Source organism: Trichosurus vulpecula, chromosome 4 (assembly GCF_011100635.1).
Source record: "Trichosurus vulpecula isolate mTriVul1 chromosome 4, mTriVul1.pri, whole genome shotgun sequence".
In the NCBI taxonomy this organism is placed as follows: Eukaryota; Metazoa; Chordata; class Mammalia; order Diprotodontia; family Phalangeridae; genus Trichosurus; species Trichosurus vulpecula.
In genome coordinates, this window is record NC_050576.1 from 158,141,835 (window position 1) to 158,166,044 (window position 24,210).

General features: G+C 38.7%; 2 protein-coding genes across 2 annotated transcripts; both read left to right on the top strand.

Moving 5' to 3' along the window:
• The first annotated feature begins 725 nt into the window (after positions 1 to 725).
• LOC118848666 (olfactory receptor 6K2-like) lies at positions 726 to 1,687 on the top strand. Its single transcript, XM_036757665.1, is given in 2 exon segments — positions 726 to 1,647; positions 1,650 to 1,687. Coding segments are annotated over 2 exon segments (960 nt in total).
• A 19,240-nt stretch (positions 1,688 to 20,927) lies between these two features.
• Positions 20,928 to 21,893, top strand: LOC118848810 (olfactory receptor 6K2-like). Its single transcript, XM_036757835.1, has one exon. It carries the CDS (start codon positions 20,937 to 20,939, stop codon positions 21,891 to 21,893), a length of 957 nt encoding a protein of 318 aa, XP_036613730.1. The 5' UTR covers positions 20,928 to 20,936.
• The last annotated feature ends 2,317 nt before the right edge of the window (positions 21,894 to 24,210 follow it).

Consider the following 24,210-nt stretch of genomic DNA (forward strand, 5'->3'; position numbering starts at 1 on the left):
GGTGATTAAGTGACTTGCCCAGGGTCAAACAGTAAGTGTCTGAGGCAGACTTTGAACTCGGGTCTTTCTGACTCCAAGTCCAACACTGTTCACCATACCAACTACATAGTATTTGAGGCTCACAGAATGCTTTCCTCACAGTAGCCTTTTGAGGGAAGTAGGGCAAGTACCATCATGCTGATTTTACAGCTGAGGCAACGTGGGCTCAAAGTGCTCATACGACTTGCTCATGATCACACTGGCAGCTGGTTTTGTAGGAACATTTCCATCTCACTCACTTCAGATTTTGCATCCTTCCCAGTCTGCCTCACTGTCTATACAAGGAAGTTTTGGATGACAGTGTTGAATACAATAGTAGGGAGCAGTGAAGCAAAGGAAAAAAAGATTAGATCACTGGAATCTCATCATACACATAGACGTGTACATACACACACACACACACACACACACACACACACACACAGATTTCTGGATATAGGTCCCTCTCATTGGTACAAGTTATGTTCTTGTTTTTGAGTTTTTTTATCCTTTTGAGCTTTCTTTTTGTGTGATAGTTTTTTTTCCATGTCACTTTCCATTGGGAGTTTCTTCTAAACTTGTGACCTGTATCTCCTTCTTGTACATTTCTCCAAATACAGGCCAAAGAACTTAGAAAATAAAAGTGTCGACTGACTGACAGCAGACTCCTCTTAGACAGTTATACTTCACTAACAGTTTCCACTCTCATGACTTCCTTTGATGAGGAAAGCAGAAATTGGACTACTGCTCAGGAATTCATCTTTTCTGCTTTCCCCAGGGACTGGAGAGATGCTGTCATCTGCTTTGTCCCATTGCTCTTCATTTATGTCTTCATCATTGTTGGAAACTTGGTCATTGTCATAGTGGTCCAGATAGATACCCACCTCCACACCCCCATGTATTTCTTTATCAGCTCCCTCTCTTTCCTGGAGCTTTGGTATACCACATCCACTATCCCACTCATGCTCTCCAACCTGCTCAGTGAGAAAAAGAGCATTTCCTTAAATGGTTGTATGGTGCAGTTGTATTTTTTTCATTCCACAGGCATAAGTGAGGTGTGCCTTTTGACAGTCATGGCCTTTGATCGCTATTTGGCTATTTGCAGACCCCTTCATTACCCAACTATCATGACGCCCAGATTATGTGTCCAGTTGACCCTGGTCTGCTGTGTCTGTGGCTTCATCACACCCCTGCCTGAGGTTGTATGGATCTCCACACTGCCATTCTGTGGCTCCAATCACCTGGAGCACGTCTTCTGTGACTTCCTCCCACTCCTCCGTCTGGCCTGCACAGACACTCGAGCCATTATCATGATCCAGGTGGTTGATGTGGTCCATGCTGCAGAGATTGTTATAGCTGTGCTCCTCATCCTCCTCTCTTATGCTGGCATTGTGGCTGTGATCTTGCGCATCCATTCAGCTGAGGGTCGTAGAAAAGCCTTCTCCACCTGTGCTTCCCATCTCATGGTCTTTGTGCTATTCTTTGGCAGCGTGGCACTCATGTACCTGCGTTTCTCAGCCACATATTCCTTGTTTTGGGACACAGTGATTGCCCTGGCATTTACTGTTTTGTCCCCATTTTTCAACCCTATTATCTATAGCCTGAGGAATAAAGAGATTAAAGAGACTGTGAAAAAACATATGAGTCAGCCAAGGATCTTTTCCTGTAAGACCAAGTAATACATCATATTTTGATTGATGTCATCGACGTCAATATCCTTCTGTCAGAACTAATTATAACCTATCGATGTCTTCTCAACCTGTGAATCCTAACTGGAAGTCAATATCTGATTTTTTTTAAAATCAGAATTTAAACAAACTCTGAGAAACAGCAGTGTGCTAAAAAGAAATATATTCTTTTTTTAAAAATAGCTTGCTTACAGAAAGCATCATTCACATAGATATATTAGTTCTGGCTAGGGCCACCAAAATCAAAGCTAAAAAGAAAAATAAGCAAAGAATTTTTTTTTAAATGCACACTAGTAAGAAGCACTGAATTAGATGCCTGGTCAAATATTGGCTATTTCCCTGCTGTAGACTTCACCCAATAAGATGTAAGGTCCTGAATATAGCTACTTCAAAACTCACCCAGTTTCATGACTTAATTTTAATAATAACTAACATTTATATAGTAGCTTATGGTTTGTAAAGTGTTTTGCACACACTATTGTATTTGATACAACAAACTTATGTTCTTATTATGTGACCTGTTCCTATGAATTTTTTTATGTGAATTATCATTATTATTTGCTGGGTCCAGGGTAATGATAATTTAAAAAGAGAGAAGATGGAAGAACATTTTGTGGAAGGGAGAATGCAGGGCAATTGGGGTTAAGTGACTTGCCCAAGGTCACACAGCTAGTAAGTGTGTCAAGTGTCTGAGGCTGGATTTGAACTTAGGTCTTCCTGACTCCAGGGCTGGTAGTCTATTCACTGCACCACCTAGCTGGCCCAAGAACATTTCTTTTTTTTTTTAATTTTATGTCATCTAAATTTCTCCTTATATTTCTCCCTTGACCCTCTGAGAGATGCACCCCGTATAACAATAATTTTTTCAAGGAGAAAAAAAAAGAAAAAATAATCACAACATCAACAAATAGATCTGAAAATAAATGTGATGTTTCATTCTGTGGACCTTTCATTTCTGCAAAGAAAGAGGGGAGGGGTGTCTTCTGTCTCTACATTGTGGCTGTGTTTGTTCTTTGTAATTTTGCTGTATTTGTTTTAATTATCTATTAATTTTGTTCTCATTTTCATTGTTGTAGTCATTGTATATATTGTTTATTTTTTGGCTTGGCAGAGCATTTATGATGACCACTATGCTCTCTTTCCCTCACTGGGTGAGGAGAGCTGGCAGTCACAATAGGCATCAATCCTTGCTAAAATATAGGCAATAGATGGGAACTGTGTTTGAGGTCTCAAGTCTGGAATTTCCTATTTCCTTCAGTTGTTCTTGACCACAGAGGTTTCCTAGCAGTTCCTGGAAATAAAGAATAGACAGTTGCCTGGATTGCAGTGAAGCTTTCTATTTGCCCCCCACCCCCAGACCACCAGATCTATCATCCAAAAAAGAATCTTGTTAAAATGAGACTTGGCAACTTCCTCTACAAGTACTACAGCTACTGTCTCCTCATAAATGGGTTTTCATTCATTCATTTATATCAAATGCTCTTGCTGAATAATTAATACAGTGACACGCTGCTTTTTGTAAATTAAAGGTAGGAGCACATGAGCTGATTTGGACTGCTTGCACTACAGCAGTGGTCCAAGTGTCACATGTTATATATAATATGCCACAACTTAATTATTCCTGTTTTGCAGACATGGAAACAAGAGCTCAGAGAGGATAAATAGCTTCCACAGCATTACACAGCTGATACAATATGCCACACTGCCTCTTAATGATATATAGCAGCACTTAATAAACACATGTTGAATTAGATTCTTGTTTCCTCATATTGATAAGATTGCTTTAAACCATATCCCATTTTAGAGTGGGAGGCAAGGAAATATGAGATGAATGAAGGGATGGATGGCTGAATACAACATTTATTCAGTCCCCACTGGGTCCTTGGTACAGAACTGGACACTGAGGATACAAAGGCAAAAGTGGGACAGCCAATGTTCTCAAGCTTATATTCTAGTAGAGGGAAACAGTACACAAACAGGATTAAAGTAGGGAAGGGAGCTTTCTGTCTTGGAAATCACACTAACAGTGTGCAGAGTCAATTTTTGATTTAATTACCAATCCTAGAGCAAAAGGTAGAAAGCAAGAGTTGTAAAGCAAAAGGTAGAAAGCAAGAGTGTAAGGTGTGAGGTTTTAGACTGCAGAGGAGGCTATACACATGGGGCAGTGTGGATGTCAAAATGTTCAAGATGGATGAATCTGAAGTGCAATCTAGAGCCAATTAGGGGAAGGGTGAACCATATGTTGCTGTTTCAGATGCAAAGGGAATTCATCAGCTGGTCAGATGGCAAGAAAGGATGTCTGGGATGAATGGATGATGACATTAAAATTTACTTTTCGGAAAGGCTATCTATGAAGACATGTGATAAATGTGAAAAGGAATAACCTTTAAATCAGTTAGTACTCATTACTTTGACTTATTTTTAGTTTTATCTTATGATTAAGTTCTATTCTTTAGGAAAAGTTATCCCTAACAGCTAAGCCAAGGTAAAATGGATATTCTCTTAAGTCTAGGTTACCTGTAGATTTAGTGAATAGGTGGATAAGACTTTATCATTTAATAGTAGATAATATAGAGTAAAACATGCATCTTTGTAGGAATAAAATAATCCTAAAGGCTGGCAGCAGGAGAAAGGTAGTGGAGGATTGACGCCTAGCTGACTGATTCTAAGTTTTTCTTTCCTATCTTATTAGATAAATCCTCCTTTTCCTTGCACTAAAGGTTATATTCCCATTTCCCAGTTCTGTAGGCCCCTTTAAAAGTAATGCTTTTAAGAGCAGAGCCAAGATGGCAGAGTAAAAGCAGAGGTTTGTTTGAGACCTTCCCCAACTCCTCCAAATACCTGTTAAAAATGACTCTAAACAAATTCTAGAGTTACACAAACCACAAAAGGACAGAGTGAAACAAATCTTCAGTCCAAGACAACCTGGAAGGCTGACAGAGAGGGTCTATCATGCCAGGCTGGGAGTAGAGAACAGTCCAGTGTGGGCCACACCAGCACAGACTGGGCTTGAGCAGGCCTCAGGGGATTGAATAACTGGCAGCTGTAATGGTTTCCTGATTTCTCAAGCCAAAATTGCCAAAGAGAAAGGAGAATGTCAATGGGGAAACTCTGTTGGACATGGGTGAGAGAAGAGTGTGGTCTGGCCCCAGCCCCAACATGGCAGAGTTGGTGGTGGCCGTGGCAGCAGCAGCAGCAATGGCTGCTTCTAGAGTCCAGGCCCACAGATGGCAGGAGGATCAAGTGACTGATAAAAGGGGGATTACAGGGATCTCTTTGTTGGCACCGAGGCAGGATTCTCTTGCTTTGCACTATTTGGATCTGGGCCACAGTCCTGGGTGGCAGTCCTGGGGAGAGGAGAAGGGCTGATGTGGTAGAGTTTGTGGCAGCTGTGGAGGGGGCATCCTCCTCACAGTTCCAAGGCAGAAAAGAGTGCTTGTGGTCACTCACAGACAAGAGCACAGGCTAGAAGAGAACTAAACACCTCTCCTTTGATTATTCCACCTCAGAAGAACTGAAAATTGACAGGTGCCTAGAAGTATTTCTGACAACAGCTGATCAAAACTCCTGAAACATGGGACAGAGCACTCTCCACTCTGGAAGCAGAGTCCTGCCTTGACAAAGAGCTCAAAAGTCAAGTAATTGCCTGGGAAAATGAGCAAACAGTATAAAAATCAGACTATAGAATCTTACTTTGGTGACAAAGAGGATCAAAACATACAACCAGAAGAAGACAACAAAGTCAAAACTCCTACATCCAAGCCTCCAAGAAAAATATGAGTGATTGCAGGCCATGGAAGAGCTCAAAAAGAAGTTTGAAAACCAAGTAAGAGAAGTAGAGGAAAAAAGGGGAAGAGAAATGAGAGTGATACAAGAAAATCATGAAAAATGAGTCAACATCTTGCTAAAGGAGACCACCCCAAAAATATTGAAGAAAATAATACTTTAAAAAATAGACTAACCAAAATGGCAAAAGAGGTACAAAAAGGCAATGAGGGGAATAATGTCTTAAAAAGCAGAATTAGCCAAATGGAAAAGGAGGTCCAAAGGCTCTATGAAGAAAATCATTCCTTAAAAATTAGAATGGAGCAAATAGAAGTTCATGACTTTATGATAAATCAACAAATTCTAAAATAGAACCAAAGGAATGAAAAAATAGGAGACAATGTGAAATATCTCCCTGGAAAGACCACTCATCTAGAAAATAGATCCAAGAGAGACAATTTAAAAATTTTTGGACTATCTGAAAGCCATGATCAAAAACAGCGCCTAGACATTCATCTTTCAAGAGGTTATCAAGGAAACCTGCCCTGGTATTCCAGAACCAGAGGGTAAAATAGAAATTGAAAGAATCCACCAATCATCTCTTGAAAAAGATCCCAAAAGGAAAACTCCTAGGCATATTGTAGCCAAATTCCAGAGTTCCCAGGTCAAGAAGAAAATAGTGCAAGCAGCCAGAAAGAAACAATTTGAGTATTGTGGAAACACAATCAGGATAACACAAGATCTAGCAGCTTGTACATTAAGAGATACACACACACACACATATATATATATATATATGGACAGAAGGTACAGGGTGAGTTGAATATGAGGGGATGATAACTAAAAAAAGAATTAAGGTTGAGAGAAGAATATATTGGTAGGAGAAGGGAAGAGATAGAATAGGGTAAATTATCTCACATAAAAGAGGCAGGAAAAAGCTGTTACAATGGAGGGGAAGAAGGAGGAGGTGAAAGAGAATGAGTGAGCCTTACTCTCATTGGATTTGATTTAAGGAAGGAATAATATACACACTCAATTGGGTATCTTACCCTACAGGAAAGTAGGAGGAAAGGAGATAAGAGGGTGGGATGACAGAAGGGAGGGCAGATTGGAGGAGGATGTAGTCAGAAGCAAACGCTTTCGAAAAGGAACAGGGTCAAAGGAGAAAATTAGAATAAATGGGGGGCAGGATAGGATAGAGGGCAATATAGTCAGTCTTTCACGATATGACTATTATGGAAATATTTTGCTTAACTATAAATGTATACGTTATATTGAATTGCTTGCCTTCTCAATGAGGGTGGATGGGGAGGGAAGAAAAGAGAGAATCTGGAACTCAAAATTTTAAAACAAATGTTAAAAACTGTTTTTACATGCAACTGTGAAATAAGATATAAAGGCAATGGGATACAGAAATATATCCTGCTTTTCATGAAAGTAAAGGACAAGCAGATGGGGGGTGATAGAAGAGAATGCAGACTAGGGGAAAAGGTAATTAGAATGCTTGCAATCTTGGGGTGGGGGCTAGAGGAGAAATGGGGAGACAATTTGGAACTCATTTTGTGGAAATGAATGTTGGAAACTATATATATAATATGTATTTTAAAAGTAATACTTTTAATTGCAGAATGTTACAGCTACAGGGCAAAGATTTCTCAGGCAATCTTACTTACACCCTAATCTAATAAAATATCAGATTTAATAGTGGTCCCACCCTAGTTATTCCTCCAACATGCCCACACTCCAAATGTCAACAATGTGGGTTTGGGTTAAGAAAGCCCAGGAGAAGTGACTAGCCAAATGACCTGCTTTGTCTATTTGAATTGTCTTCAAAACAAATTTCCTAAGGCTGTTATAATTTTTAATTCTTCTTTTTTGTTATAAAAACAAGCTCTGTAAATCACATTTTTGTCTCTGACCTTTGAGGAGTCAGATCACCTGGCTTGATTGGCAATAGTCAACCTTAGTAATTAAATCATTATACTTGGCTCAGACTTTTCTATTTCAGATATTAATTTAACATATGTTGGGAACAGGAATATCCACACTTGAAATCACAGATCCCTGAAGCATCAGGATCCTGCCAAAATGATGATAAGGGAACAGTGAAGGATAGTTGATGAAACAGTTTTGGTAAAATGGATGATTCACTTGTGGCTGCTAATGTGGGGTTTTTTGAGCTCTTCCATGGCCTGCAATCAATTCATATTTTTCTTGGAGGCTTGGATGTAGGAGTTTTGACTTTGTTGTCTTCTTCTGGTTGTATGTTTTGATCTTTTTTATCACCAAAGTAAGATTCTATAATCTGATTTTTTATAGTGTTTGCTCATTTCCCCAGCCAATTACTTGACTTTTGAGCTCTTTGTCAAGGTAGGATTCTGCTTCTAGAGTGGAGAGTGCTCTGTCCCAAGTTTCAGGGGTTTTGATCAGCTGTTGTCAGAAATACTTCTAGGCACCTGTCAATTTTCAGTTCTTCTGAGGTGGAATGATCAAAGGAGAGGTGTTTAGTTCTCTTCTAGCCTGTGCTCTGGTCTGTGAATGACCACAAGCCTTCTTTTCTGCCTTGGAACTGTGAGGAGGATGCCCCCTCCACAGCTGCCACAAACTCTACCACATCAGCCCTTCTCCTCTCCCCAGGACTGCCACCCAGGACTGTGGCCCAGATCCAAATAGCGCAAAGCAAGAGAATCCTGCCTCGGTGCCAACAAAGAGATCCCTGTAATCCCCCTTTTATCAGTCACTTGATCCTCCTGCCATCTGTGGGCCTGGACTCTAGAAGCAGCCATTGCTGCTGCTGCTGCCACGGCCACCACCAACTCTGCCATGTTGGGGCTGGGGCCAGACCACACTCTTCTCTCACCCATGTCCAACAGAGTTTCCCCATTGACATTCTCCTTTCTCTTTGGCAATTTTGGCTTGAGAAATCAGGAAACCATTACAGCTGCCAGTTATTCAATCCCCTGAGGCCTGCTCAAGCCCAGTCTGTGCTGGTGCGGCCCACACTGGACTGTTCTCTGCTCCCAGCCTGGCATAATAGACCCTCTCTGTCAGCCTTCCAGGTTGTCTTGGACTGAAGATTTGTTTCACTCTGTCCTTTTGTGGGTTCTGTAGCTCTAGAATTTGTTTAGAATCATTTTTAACAGGTATTTGGAGGAGTTGGGGGAGATCTCAAACAAATCTCTGCTTTCACTCTGCCATCTTGGCTCTGCTCCCCTTACAGAACAATATTACTACATTACTTTCATATACCATAACTTGTTCAAACCCTCCTCAATTGAGGTGCACCAGCTTAGTTCTTTACTCTTTGCCACCCCAAAAAGAGATGATATAATTTTTTATACCTACAGATCTTTTTCTTCTTTCTTTCTTCTCTTTAAGATATAGACCTACTAGTGGCATTGCTAGATCAAAGGGCATGCACAGTTTATTTTTAAATTTTTATCATCCATTTTTAACAATAATTTTTAAAAATTTTGAATTCCAAGTTTTCCCCCTCCCTTTATCCTACTGTCATCCATTGAAAAGGAAAGCAGTGTGCTTATGTATATTTTAATAGATTTGGGTGGCATAGTTCCAAAACGATTTTTCAGCATGGCCAAGTCAGATCACAACTCTACCAATAGTGCATTAATGTACCTGTTTTCCCACAGCCCTTCAAACATTTGTCATGTTTTGTCTTCTAATGGGTAAGAGACAGAACCTTACGGTTGTTTTCATTTGCATTTCTCTCATCATTAGTAATTTAGAGCATTTTTTCCCATGTAGACATTAATAACTTGGATTTCTTCCTCTGAAAACTGCTTATTCATATCTTTTGACAATTTATCATGAGGAGTGATCCTTATTCTGCAAAGACAAGTTAATTAAGCCAATGAGAGATGAAGTTATTGAAAAAATAGAGGAAGAAGAGGGCCTAGGACCAAATTTCAGGGAACATCCATAGTTAGCAGATGAAATATGGATGATAAGCCAGTAAGTACCTTAGTTTCATCATGTTTTCTTTCCTACCTTTATAGGAGAAGAAACTAGGTAGGAAATGGAAACTGAGAACCAGACTCTAGTCACTGAAAAGAGTTCTTCTCTGAGTTTGCCAGTCTTTAGCTTCAGGTTCTTCATTCCTTTCATTTCATTAACATCCTCTTCATCCCTGGAATTTGAATGGTTTTCATAACTTTGTCACTAGCTAATTCTCATAGGTAATTTTCTTCCATTCATTTGGGATCTCAGAAGAGATCTTTCTGACCATCATCACTGTAGATAGACACCTGGCTTTCTGCAGTACTCTACATTACAGAATTATTATGACTCCTCAGCTTCACACTTAGCTAACCTGGTATCGTTTCTATTGTGTCTTTCGCTTCATCGCATGCCTCCCAGAAATTGTATGTATCTCCTACATATTGCCTTTTTGTCATCCAAATCACACTGATTTATGATGGGGTTCCAGTTTTTATGGCCTGCATGAACACTAGAAAAGATGATCAAGATGGGTGATATCATCCGTACAGTAGAAATCATTGGTGCCATCTTGCTGGTGACCTTGATCTATATCCAGTTCTATGTGATGATAATTCAGAGCTGTATTGCCAGTTATGAAGGCCAAAGAAAGGTCTTCTCCATCTGCATCTCTCATCTTATCATCTTGCTGATATTCTTTGGTGGGTGTTATTTTTGTATTTGTGTTTTTCAAAGTTCTCTTTTTTTTTCTTTCTGTGGAACAGTCACTAATTTATTGTATGCATTTTAATCTCCTTTCTTTAACCCCATTATTTACAGTCTGAGAAACAAGGAGATTAAGGAGGTCATAAAAAGTTGTGTGCCCCTAAAGCATTTTCATTTGTCAAATGGCAAGTTAATAAAAATTTAATAGGTACTAAATAAGTGTAAATCTTCCTTCAGACCAAGTAATAAATGCTTTATATAAGTAATGTAATATTAGAAACTGAATAATAATAGTAATTGATTATTTATTATTCAATAAACTGAAGAATTTCTTCTTCATAATTGATTATTTCTAATTATTTATAATATGTCATTTCCAGAAAATAATGTCTTGTTACAAGTCCATAAATAGCTCTGTTTTGTTCATTTCAAACCCCTTAAAAACTGTATCAAAATCTAGATCCAGTTCAACATAGCTATAGGGCAAGTAGTTACAGAAGAACTTAAAGAATTTTATGCAGTTACAGCAAATGGTTTACCTGGTTAGGATTTTGTGGATGGATATGGAGCAAGTAATAAGCTCAGTGACATGGAAATCATTGAGGGAAGAGTCTGGTATTTTGTAAGAGATTGTTGGCCAAGTACTACTGATACATCTCTCTTTCTATTTCTGGGTTTTTTGTTTTTGTTTTTGTTTTTGTTTTTTTTTTTAGAAAAACTACAGAGGAGACAAGAACAAGGCAGGCATTCTTATACTCATACTCAATTGAAGGTCCTAGGAAGGCAATTTAATGCTTTCTTTCTGATTTATTTGAAAAATTTTCAGATCTTTCAATAGAAAATCAGAGGCTGTACTGCTTTTGCTGTCTGCTAAGCTGCTGAAAACCCTTGCATTCTGAACATCTCAAAGCATCTCTAATTAAAGGAAAGTGTAAAATGAATAACCAAGTAAGACATATAAGCCCTAAGGCCAAGACAGTTTACTGATTAGGAAGAAAAACCTTAGGGCTGCATGTCTCAGAATCCTATGCTTGAATTTTAGGTAGAATATCTCATATAACAGGAAATTTAACAGGGGATACTGCCCCAGAGGTTTACTACAAGCATAACTTGAAGACACCTGCATTCTTTGGAGGAGAGAAGAGAAAGGTAGCCAAGGACAGAAGCAGAAGCAAGGAAGAGATCTGGTAAAGAAGTGACCAAACCGGCCACAAGGAGCCTACACTAGTGAGATCAGAGTCAGGAAATTAGCTGTGGAGAGCAGCTATATTCTGCAACAGACAATACTCATTTGCCTATAACAAGATTCTGTAGCACTTTCTATGAGTGACAGATGTAGCCCTCTTCCACTGTGGGGGAGACATTGAGTTAAATGGGAACAATTCTAGTCCTCTCTAAGAGACACATATGGCAAGAGAGAGCGGCCATATGGTGTAGCTAACAAAAGTATGGCTGCTCAGATCAGACCCTGATTTACCTCTCTACTTTGTTTTCATTAAATGCCTTCTATTAATAATTTCATGTGTCAAATATGGTATAGTTTATAAGAGGATATACTGGACAAGGGTGCAAGCCAGAGGTTTAAATAATAAATTGACCCCAAAGAGTAACATAAAGCTGAGAAGTGAGGGATCCCAGAGTCAGGTAGGGGTATGAGGCCTCTACTAAAGTAATTTCAGCAAAATATTAGTGAAGATGTAACGCGATGGCTAGGTATTTGTGTTTGCTTACATCATATTCTAAAGGTGATATCATTTATCTAAAGATAGCAGAGTAGCATATCAGATATTCACAGGAGGGAAATTCCAAGAAAGGAGCCAGCAATAAATTCCACGGCTTCAAAATGTCTTTATATAAAGGTGTAGAGTGTGGGTGACATAAAAGGTGTGCTGAGGATACTAATGCAGGGAGCTCACATTCTAATGATAGAGACAACATGCAAACTAATATGTGCTAGGATAAATAGGAGATAATCAACAGAGGGAAACCACTGGAATCAAGGAGGATCAGGAAAGGATTCCTGTAGAATGTGGGATTTTATCTGGGACTTGAAGGAAGTCAGAGAAGTCAGGAAGCAGAGATGAGGAGGAAGAGTATTCTAGGCATGAGGAGAAGAGAATTTTCCAAGTAGTTCTTGTCAAATAGGGAATTCTTTCCTAAGAAAATTATGTTCTTGGGTTTATTGAATGTTGTATTGTTGAGTTCAACTTTTTGATTATTCCTTATCCAGTCAGTTCCAGGCATTTGCTATTCTCTTTTTTATCCAATAACGAAATTTTCTTTGTTTATTTTTACTGCTTTACAATATATTTTGAAATCTGGAGGTGCTATCTCACTGAATTCCTCCTTTTTCATTGTTTTCCAATACATTCCAGATCTTGGCTCATCCAGCTAAATTTTATTAGTTTTTCTAGTTCTATAAAGTATTCCATTAAGAGTCATACATACTTTTCCCCCCTTCAAAACATACGACTAATTTTGCCATGCAAATGATGCTGCAATGAAGATCAATTTTCCCCCTTAGGATATTCCAGATTTTTCTGTCATTTCTCATCTTGGATGAATAATCTTTAAGTTACCTGATAAGTATTTTCCCCTTTGATTGAAAAATTCTCAGTTTAAAGTTTCTCCAAGAACGTTGTGCACAGCCACAGATATATGGATTCCGTGAGGACCAACCCTGACATACTGCACTCTTCTCAGCAACCTAAGGGGCAAGGACAACTCCAGGGGACTCACGATGGAGAATGCTATCTTCATCCAGAGAAAGAACTGTGAAGTTTGAATACAGATCGAGGAGCACTACATGCTCGCCTTTTTTGCTTCTCTTTTGTTTTTGTCTTTGGGTTGTTTTTTTTTTTGGTTCTGTTTCTTCTTTCTCATGATTCATTCCATTGGTCAAAATTCTTCTCCACAACTTGACTAGTGCATAAATTAATTCAATGCGAAGTTATACATGACAGTTATATGAGATTCCATGCCGTCTTGGGGAGGGAGGGGGGAGGGAGGGGAGAAAATCTGGAACTCAAAACTATGTACAACTGTGTGTGGTAAACCAAAAATAAACAAACAAACAAACAAACAACAAACAAACAAATAAATAAATAAATAAATAGATGAGTAAATGAACGAATAAATAAATAAATAGATGAATAGATAAATAAATAAATAAAAGTTTCTCCAAATTGTTATCTTTACTTATAAAAATTTTCGAAGGTTCTTTTAATTGAGTTGATTTTTTAGTTATTTTTCCTGTTTATTCTGCCACTTTGCCTTTCGGGCAATAATATTTCAGGAAAATAATTCTATTTCCCATTGATTTCACATTTGCTTTCAGATTTCCCCCCAAATTTTGTTATTTTCTCATTTTTCTATGGCATTTGTTTTACTCATTAAAAACTTGATGGCTATTTTTCAAATTGCATGTATTTCTCAATCTATTTCCTTCAATGTGTTCATTATCCAATTTGAGGCACCTTCTAATGCTTCAAATTTCATTTCTGGAAAAGTTTTTGGTGCTCTTTTATTATCTTTCCCCTTTAGTTACTGGTCTTTATTTTAATTTAAACCATAACATCTGTTTTCATGTTGGTGGGTTTGTCCCTCTGCTTATTTATTTCCTTTATTATTCTTTTTTTCTGTTTCTGAATAACAATTCTATTTTAAGATACTTTGGAATCTTAAATTAATCTTAATCTCCTTCATTTCTTAATTCAATCCTTACACATTTTTTTTTATTTTGGAGCAGTTATATTTTTTTCCTTATAAGGGATATTGAAGAACTGCACTATTTTACTATCTCTTACTCCACTATTTACTGGAAAGTAGTTTATTACTTTTTTCTAGTTCTATAACGTGTTCCTTTAAGAGTCATATATACATTTTTCCCCTTCAAAACATTTGCTTTGCAGGTGATACAGCAATGAAAATCAATTTCTCTTCCCTTTGGATATTTCAGATTTTTCTGTCATTCTTCATCTTGGATGAATAATCTTCATTCACATAGGCACATTATATAGAATTACCCAGTAGCCAATGTATGCTGTATATCATAATCTATATCCTGCATGATTTCATCTCAATGTAAAGAAAATGGTCATCTGGCCTCAGCTTAAAGACCTGAAGTAAGGGAGGGCCCATCAACAGAAGGGCAGCTCACTCTTCTTATGATAAGTTCCAATGATAAGGATGTTTTTCCATGCCTCAAAGCGAAATTTACTTAGAATTAATGGATGGTCAGGAGCTTGCACTGTTGGAATGAATTTTCCACACTGATTGGCTCACAGATTTGGTGACCTCTCAAAGTATCCGTTGTGAATTCTATTTGTTTTCTTTTATTGGTACGTAAAATTTATTTGACTTTTGTGAACTGTGTATTTGCAAAGGGTGCTTGTGATACCATGCATAGTCACAAAATGAGTTTCCTAGATTTTGTAAGTAAAAACAAACTAGAGAAGGGAAATATTCTCCCAAAGTGGACCTGGGGTTTTGTGTCATATGACAAAATGATTATATAATTTTATCTATGTGGTTCTATGTTGTACAGCTCCTAGCATGGAGCAACAGTATAATTAGGTCCTTTTTCTTCTTTACACTATTACATGTGACTAATGCTATCAGCCTCTGACCAAACAATAACCTTCTTGGGAGCCAGTTCTCTTTTTCTCTAGCTTCAAGAGAGTTCCCATGTTTGTGTATGGTGAACACATTTTCATATCCTTTAACCTTCTAGCATGAAGCTATATATCTTTCCAAGGACATATTCCCTGCTTTTTCAGGAACAGAACAAGCACCTCAATTGCTTCCCCAGATAGTTCTCTTCCCCAGATAGCTCACAAATGGGTGGGATTATTCAAATTATTACTCACAATTATCAACTACTTTTGTAAGGATTCAGCCCCACTTATCACAGATAGATGGAATATCATACATATACATGCATGTATGCATATGTGTATACATGCATATAACATAACACACATATGTGTGTGTACACACACATATATACATATACACACATATACACACACACACATAGAACCATCAATTACAGCAAATGGAAAATTTTTGAATGTTGTGTATAAGTTCACTTACCTTGGCAGTATGTAACTGGGATATAACACATACATGATGATATTAATGCACTCATTGCCAGAGCCAGCTAAGTGTTTGGGAGGCTCTGAAGAAAAGCGTGAGAGAAGAATACTAGACTGCATACCATACTGCAGGTCTACAGAGCCATTGTGCTGACCTCATTGTTGTAAAGCTGTGAAGCCTGGACAAAATAACAGTGCCAATCCAGGAAAATGAATTGGTTCCATTTGAATTGTCTTAGAAAGATTATGATGATCACCTGACAAGATAAGGTAGCAGACACTGAGGTCCTTCTCAAGTTGAATTGCCAGGCATTCAAACTCTACTGCAGACAGCACAACTCTGATGGTCTGGTCATGTTATTTGAATGCCAAACGTATGTTTGCCTAAAAGACTATATTGTGGAGAACTCACACAAAGGAAGCATTCACATGGAGATCAGAAGAAGTGATACAAGGACACTTTCAAGGTCTCTCTGAAGAACTTTGGAAGCGATTGTGAGACATGGCAGACACTGGCATAGGATTGCCCTGAATGGCATGCCAACATTAAAGAAGGTGCTGTGTTCTATGAGCAAAGCAGAATTGCAGTAGCTCAAAAGAAACATGAGACAAGCAAATTTAGAGATGTCTCCACTCCAGATGTTCATATGGACTATTTGTGTCTGACTTGTGGTAGAGTCTTCTGAGATCATATTGGTCTGATCAACTAAGTCAGCAATACTGTATCTTGATCCTGACAGAGTGATGTCATTTTAGTCCTTTGCGAGAATAAAAAACAGCCACCATGTACATACATGTACCCATATAGCCACACACATATATTATGTATCTACATATATGTATTATATGTGCAGATATAGACATGCATAATATGTATAGCATTTTAAGGTTTGATACAGACTTTACGTCTTTTGTCTCATTTGATTCCCCACAAAAAAACCCTAGAAGTAGATGCTATTTTTATCCCCATTTTACAGATGGTGAAACTTGAGGTTAGGAGAGATTAAAGTGACTTGCCTGGGGCCATGTAGTTAAAAAGTATCTGAGGCAAGATTTAGACTTAGATCTCCCCGACTACAAGTTCGGAGCTCAGTCAACTAGACCACTTAGTTGCCTGAAAAGAAAAGACTCACACATAGGGAAGTCTAATTTGCAGTATTACGTGACAAATGTGCAAATCAAAGTGCTATATGAAGTATGAGAGAGGAAAGTTGTTAAGGACTATTCACTCCCTTTCTCAAGACTACATACAGGACCTGCCCTCTTCTAAGGCCCAGTACTTATTGCTAGACCACCCAACTTATACTCTCTACTAAAAATGTTATGGGAAAATTGACTTTTGAATTGAATTTTTAAAAGAACAAATAAAAATTCAACAAGTGGTGAGGAAGAGGCAGGGTATTCAAGGCATAGGAAGCAGTTGTCTCAGTTTTTTCATTAGTTCAAAATTTCTTTGAAGGGTTGGTCATTTTTTTTTCTTCTTTGCATCCTCCATAGTGCCTTGTACTTACCAGGCACTGGATCAGTAGTTCTACATTTACATTTTATGTTCCTTTCTCATTTTTCAGAGCTTCTAAGAATGTTAGACAGGTTTCTTTCATTAGATTTTCTCAATACCAATGGAACTCCATGGCTTACCTCCAAGAGGTTGGTGATAATCGTGGGATAGCTGAGATTCCTAGAAAGGAAGAATAGGGATCTGGGACTTAGTCTCTTCTAATTACTAGGTAGAAACTTTTCCTTAATTAGTTCCATCTTGAAGGGATAATTTGCTTCTGGATCTTGAGTCATCTGTATAAAATCCCCAAGAGAGACAATCTTTGCCTTCCTGATGTCCCCCCTGAGAAACAACAAGGATGTTTGTATTTCCCTGTGCCATGGTGAAGAGAGATAATTTGGATGCAGAGACAGAGTGAAAATATTATGGAAGAAGGAAGGAAGACTCATCCTAGCATCTGAGAGACCATAAAGATGATGGATGAGTACACTCCAGGGTATGAACAAGAAAGCATCTACTCGTAGACTTTTCCTCAGCCCCTAAATCTGCTGTAACAAGGTCAGTAGGTCAGTTTAGAGACAGTTATTTTACCTTGAGGTATAGGACAGTCACTGTCCAAGGATTACTTTCCTGCAGAGAATCTAGGTCCAGTGTATAATCAGGGGTATGAAAGTGTTTGGAGTAGGTACTAAATTCTGAGAATAGAAATTTGGGCAGAAGAACCATTGTACCAGAATTGACAAAGGCTTTAAACCTTGAGTACCCAGAAACTGGGAAATTATGATAGAGCCAGAGCCGAAGGAATTTTATCTCTAAAAGGAAAAGTCAAGGATGATAAAAATTCATTTCAACTTCAATTCAACTAACATTTATTAAGCACTTACTTTGTATATTTTAGGAGTCTAGACCTTACAAGATACTCAAAGATTAAGTAAGGATCATAGGTCATCTGGTCCAACCCCTTCATATTACAGATGAGAAAACTGAAACCCAAGGAAATTAAGTCACATGTGTCATACAGGTGTATGTCAGAGGAAGGGTTATTAGCTTCTACCTCATAGAGCTTAAGAAAAACAGATTGTGGGTTATATGGGCAGAGTTCAAGTAGGTTACAGGCTATTTAGTCAGATATAATTCAGTATATGTAGTTTAGACTGGTGTTAATGTCTATGGCCATAGGTACTCAGCAGACCTGAGACATAAGATAGGATTGGAACTAGAACTGTTGATATGAGAAGCAGAAATAAATGTGTTCTTTTGTGAATCACCAGGGATAGCCTTTATTTCCTTTCTATCACCCTACAACCTCTTTCTAAGGGATAAAGGGGCTATATTTGGCTCTAGTCACTTAGTCAACAGTGTGGGACTTGAGTCAGGTCTTATCTTAAGCAGAAAGGGGTGATTTCAAAGATGCTAAAGTTATATCAATATATAAGAAGCAATTCCAATTCAAGAGGAGGTAGAAAAATACAAGGAGAAGACAAGAATGCTTATAGAGAAATACAGAAACAGATGAAAATAATCATCATTTAAATATACATGTGACCATAGTGGATATAAATGCCATGATTAGAGAAAGGTGGGGTTAATGTCAGAAATCTTCCTGAGGAAAATGAGTTTTGAATATGATTAAAAAGATACCAGAATTTGACTTAGTAGACATGCAAGAACATTTCAGATAGTAGAAATTTACTGTACGAAGGTTTATAGGCTAGAGAGACTAGAATCACTCCAGAGAGTACTGATTCAGGAATTGGAGGACCTGGGTTCAAATCTTAACTCTGACAACTGTATGACTGTGGATAAATCACTTATATTCCCTGGACCTCAGTTTCATCATTGATAAAATGATGGAGTTATGCTAGATGGCCTCTGATCAGTTCTTCCTTTCTCCCTCAGGCTGGAAGTATAGGGGTCACAACAAACTCTATCACATTGCTTATTGACATGGAAGCTTTGACCTTTTCCCTTTCTTATTTGGGTGAGTTCTATCCAGACAGTTTGGGTGATCCCTGCTGCAGGGGGACACCCTGCCTTAGGGTGGACACCTGACCATTTCTACTGCAGCTTAGAACCACCAACCTCAGCCTCCCATGTAGCAGGAATTACAGGTGTGTACCACTACACCTGGTCTAGATAATTATCTTTTGAAAGAAAGATCATTTCCAGAGAATTTATTCAGGGAAAGCTTTGGGGCTTAGCCTTGTTAGATGGTTAAGTTTAGACACCCTTGGAAGATGGTATAGGAATGGCCTGGTGAACCTAGTGTTTCAGGAAAATTAGCTTGTGGTCACTGTTCCAGTGAAACTGGAGACAAGCCCAGTGATCCTGAGGATTTTGCAATAGTCCAGGTGTGAATTGTTAAGGGCCTGAATTAAAGGGGTAGTTGTGTGAATGGAAAGAAAAGGATAGTATCCAGACATATTGAAAATAAAGCATCAACATGACCTGTTCACTAATTAGACATAGGGGATTAGGGGTAGGAAAAAGTGAGTTAAATATGAGAATTAGAACCTACAAAAATAAGAGGATCTGCGTTTGGGCAGGAAAATGAGTTAAACTTAATTCATGCCTAGAGTTACATTTCTAGAATTTACAAATATAGTGTTGGTCCTTAGGAGAGGGGTCAAGACTGAAGATTTATATTTGGAAGTCATCCACAGAGGTAGTAGATAAAGACAGAAAATATGCAAATTCAATAAGTGAGTGAATGTTCAGTGAGAAGATCAGGTTGCTAAGGATTGAGCCTTAGAGAGTGAATATATTTAAGAGACTGGAGGTAGAGGAGGACAAATGGTGAAGAAGATGGAGGAGTATTCAAAGGGGCAAGAGCAGGAGACTGAAGGAAAAAAAAGTTTTATGAAGGAAGGGGTAACCAATAAACAGTATCAAAGCTACAAGGAAGTCATGAAATGAGGACTGAGAGCAAGCCAATTAGAGGTCATTATTGATTTTGAAGAGCCCCCTCAGTAAATCAAAAATTTAGATTCCATTAAGTTAGAGAGAGAATGAATGATGAAGGAGTAGAGGCATAGACCATGATTGGTCTATGAATCATTGAAGATTTCAGAAAGGAAGTTGGTGGTGGGTCAGAAGGGTCAAAATGGGGAAATCCACGTATGCTTGAAGGAAGATGAGAAGAAGCCCCTGGAGAGGGAGAGACTGAAGATATCAGAGAGAGCTGGAATCATCAATGGGAAAATAAATTGGAAAAAGCAAGAGAGATTGAGGAAACAAGGACACAGATGAGAGGGTTAGCCTTGGAAAAGAAAAGGGAAACTTCTGTGCAAGAGGAAAAGAAAGAGAAGATGGATGCAGAGACAAAGGTATTTGAAACATAAGCTGATGTTGATGGACTATATCTTTTCAGTAGATTAGGAGACCAATCATCAGCTAAGAGTTGGTGTGGATCGGATTCATTAGTGTAGGGAACACTAAGGCATATCAGCAATTCACCTGTAACTTAGAGTATCAGAGAATCCCCTGGAAGCATCAAGAGGTTGAGTGATTTGTCCAAGATGACACAGGTATAATGTGTAAGAGGGAGGACTTGAACCTGGATCTTCCTGATTCCAGGGCCAATCCTCTATCCAAAATGCTACACTGCCATTTGCATAAATGTTCCCATTTTCCAGATCAGCAAACAGGTTCAGTGAGTTCAAATGACTCTCCCATGGTTAGACAGTCAAGAAATTCTATAGTTGGGTTTCAAAACTACATCTTTTGACTATAAATCTGGTACTCTTTTCCTAGTACTCCATACCCTTATTCAAAGAAAGTTTGGAACATAGTGGAGAAGAAATTGCTGTGGGGAGCATAAGCAATGACTAAGACAGAACACTTCAATCCATTCACTATCCTCTCAAAACTGATGAATACATCTTCTTCTAGCTGCTCCTAGTTAATCCTCTTCTACATCTTTGTTTTCATTTCTATTATCTTCAATAGAGTTTTGTACTTTATTTATACATATATATCAGATAGTTTTCCCCCCACTACAGTGTGAGCTTCCCAGAATTGAGGGCTGGGTCTTATCTTTATTCTGTATCAATCCACATACAGTATAAGGATGATGCCATACCTGGAACTATGAATCCACTGGAATAATTTATAACACATTTCACATAGAGCATTGACTGACTGAAGGTAGGTTGTTTTCAAAAGCCCTGTATGTTGTTAGAACCCATTATCCTCTTGCACTTCCTTCAGATGGAAAACAGCAACTGGACCAATGCCCAAGAGTTTATCTTCTCTGCATTCCCCAGGGACTGGGGAGATGCTGTTATCTGCTTTGTCCCACTGCTTTTCATCTATGCCTTCATCCTTATTGGGAACCTGATCATCATCATGGTTGTCCAGCTGAATGCTCACCTCCACACCCCCATGTATTTCTTTATCAGTACTCTCTCTTTCCTGGAGATCTGGTTTACCACAACCTGTATCCCACTCATGCTGTCAAGCCTGCTAAGTGAGAAGAGGAACATTTCCTTCAATGCCTGTATGGTGCAATTGTATTTCTTCCACTCCACAGGCATCAGTGAAATGTGCCTTTTGGGAGCCATGGCCTTCGATCGCTATTTGGCCATCTGCAAACCCCTTCATTATCCAACCATCATGACTCCAAGACTATGTGTCCAGTTGACCCTGATTTGCTGTGTCTGTGGCTTCATCACACCCCTGCCTGAGGTTGTATGGATCTCCACACTGCCATTCTGTGGCTCCAATCACCTGGAGCACATCTTCTGTGACTTCCTCCCACTCCTCCGTCTGGCCTGCACAGACACTCGAGCCATTATCATGATCCAGGTGGTTGATGTGATCCATGCTATGGAGATAGTTGCAGACATATTCTTCATCCTTCTCTCTTATACTGGCATTGTGGTAGTGGTCTTGCGTATCCGTTCAGCTGAAGGTCGCCGTAAAGCCTTCTCTACTTGCGCCTCCCACCTGACAGTTGTTTCACTATTTTTTAGTACAGTGGGACTCACATACCTTCGTTTCTCTGACACTCACTCCTTAATCTGGGATTTAGCCACTGCCCTGGCATTCACAGTTTTGTGCCCATTTTTCAACCCCATTATCTACAGTTTGAGGAATAAAGAGATTAAGGAAACTATTAAAAAGTACATGAATCAGCCAAGGATCTTTTGCCATAAGACCAGATGATATGAACTTTGATACTTCAATGCATTCATGATCTTCTCCATCTAGGCACACCTGCATCTACATCTTCCATTATATTACCTGCCCATGAATCTCTGTACATTTTTCAAACATGGTCTACCAAATGAATGGGAGACCTTTATTACAGCTATTTTTAAAATAAAGTTAATGTAAATAAACTCTAAGAATCAGAAATGTGCTTTCAAAAAAGGAATTACTTGATAACTTTCACGGAATAGTTTCAGAAATCAGCATCCACTAAAGTGTGTAAGTTCTCTGTATGATTAATAAAATTTAAAACATAAAATAAAAATTGGCCATAATAGATGAAGCAACTGACTTTTTTTGGTAACTTACTGGACAAACTAGTAAAATACCAGCTGATGGGCAACCTTATGTTAGAATCAGTAGTGAGATATACCCCCAAAATAGTTACTTGCCAATTACCCAAAGTTATGGCTTAAATAAAGGCAAGAAGTTCATGTCATGAATTTCACTACTTGGGTCCTTCTTGTAATGAATCAATTAGGAAAGAAGGTGGATTGGATATGTGGAGGTGCTGACAACCAAAGATAAGTTAATGATCATTCCTCCACTATGTACGGTAAAATGGAAGGTACTGACCAGTCTCCGAAAGCGAAATAGGAATGCATTAAAGCATCTGCATCATGGGAGTGAGAGGTGGGGAAATCTAATGGTATCCTGTGTTCTTACTCCTTTAGCTACAGAGTGAGACCTACTACCTCTTCTTTTGTTTTGTTTGTCTTACAAGGTGATGCTAAACAGTATCTCTTTGTTTTTATTAGAGCAAACAACTATTTTCCTCTAGGATTGCTTTCTTAGCTGGAACAGGAAACTTACATAGAGGACACCTAGAAAACACTAAATATTCAGGCCAAGCCTGGGGAGATGGGAGTCTAAGGAGCTTTGTTGCTTCATGGAGTTTTTTTTTCCTTGAGTGCTATGACTCCCCCTGCCCTTCACTAGTCTGTTAGGGAAGGATGTGGGGCTTACATAGAGGAGATGGCACCGAGCATCTACCTGTCCTCCCATGCCTTGGGGACAGAGAAATGATTTAAAAAAATAGAAGTAGGAAGTATATTTTTGAAAATGGAGAGAGCTTCTGGCCTCCAGACAAAAGGCAAATGGGAAAAGACATTATTTCCTTGAGGTAGAGCTAGGTGTAAGAGGAACAAGACTTATTCTGCTTGGTCCCAGAAGGGCAGAAATAGAAGCATGTGAAAAACTGATAGAATGGAAAGGACTCTGAACTTGGAGTTGCAGAGCTAGTTGGGAATCTATGCTCTATCACTTAGTATCTGTGCAATCTGGGGCAGGTAACCTAACCTCTTTGGACCTCAGTTTACACATCTAAAAAAATGAGGGATTTGGGTGAGATGATGTCTAATGCTGCATCTACATTCCTACGATCCTAAACTTCAGCTCAGTGCAAAGAAAAAAAAACACCTAGAAATTAGAGCTATCTAAATGGAGAATGAATGGCTTTGGTGGCATCTAGGTACAGTAAATAGAGTATTGGACTTTGAGTCAGGAGGACCTGAATTCAAATCCTGCCCCAAATACATAGTATTCACTTGACCTTAGGCCAGTTGCTTAATTTTTTCATCCTCAGTTTCCTTACCTGTAAAATAGGGATTACCTATCTCACAGGCTCATTGTGAGTTTCAAAAAATGAAGATGTGTAAAGTGCATGACAAACCTTAACGCACTATTATATATAATCATTGTTAGTATTGGAAAGAGAAGGCATATGTATATATGTATAAGTATAAGCACGTGTGTGTGTGTGTGTGTGTGTGTGTGTGTATGTGTGTGTACGCGGGCGTGCGCGCCCGAACGCAAGTGTGGAGTATAATCTCTAAAGCGACTCTTTCAAATCCCATTTAGAGAATGGGTCCCCCAGAGGGCATCTTTTCCCCTCAAGGTTCTAGGGGAATGGTAGTGATTCCTAATGCTATAGCTAATAAGTCCTAATTAGTGTGCTTCCCCCTATAATTATCAATTGATATCAATGAGTCATTGAGATTTAATTAGTTTCTAGAAAGGATTATTTTACCAAGGTGGTTTAACATGATTAGTTGGTACAAAACATTGCTTCCCTCTTCCCCCCACCCCCGACCTTGCAAAAATAAAATGCAATATACTCTCCTATCAGTAACAAAAAGTACAGGAGTAAATGGGCTCATGTTTAAAGAGCATGTGAGGTGAAGAGGCAACATCATCTCTAGACTCTAGAGGCCATTTTCTTTTTTTTCATAGAGTAATCACGAAGTTTCCTTTAGGGATGATGTAACACTCC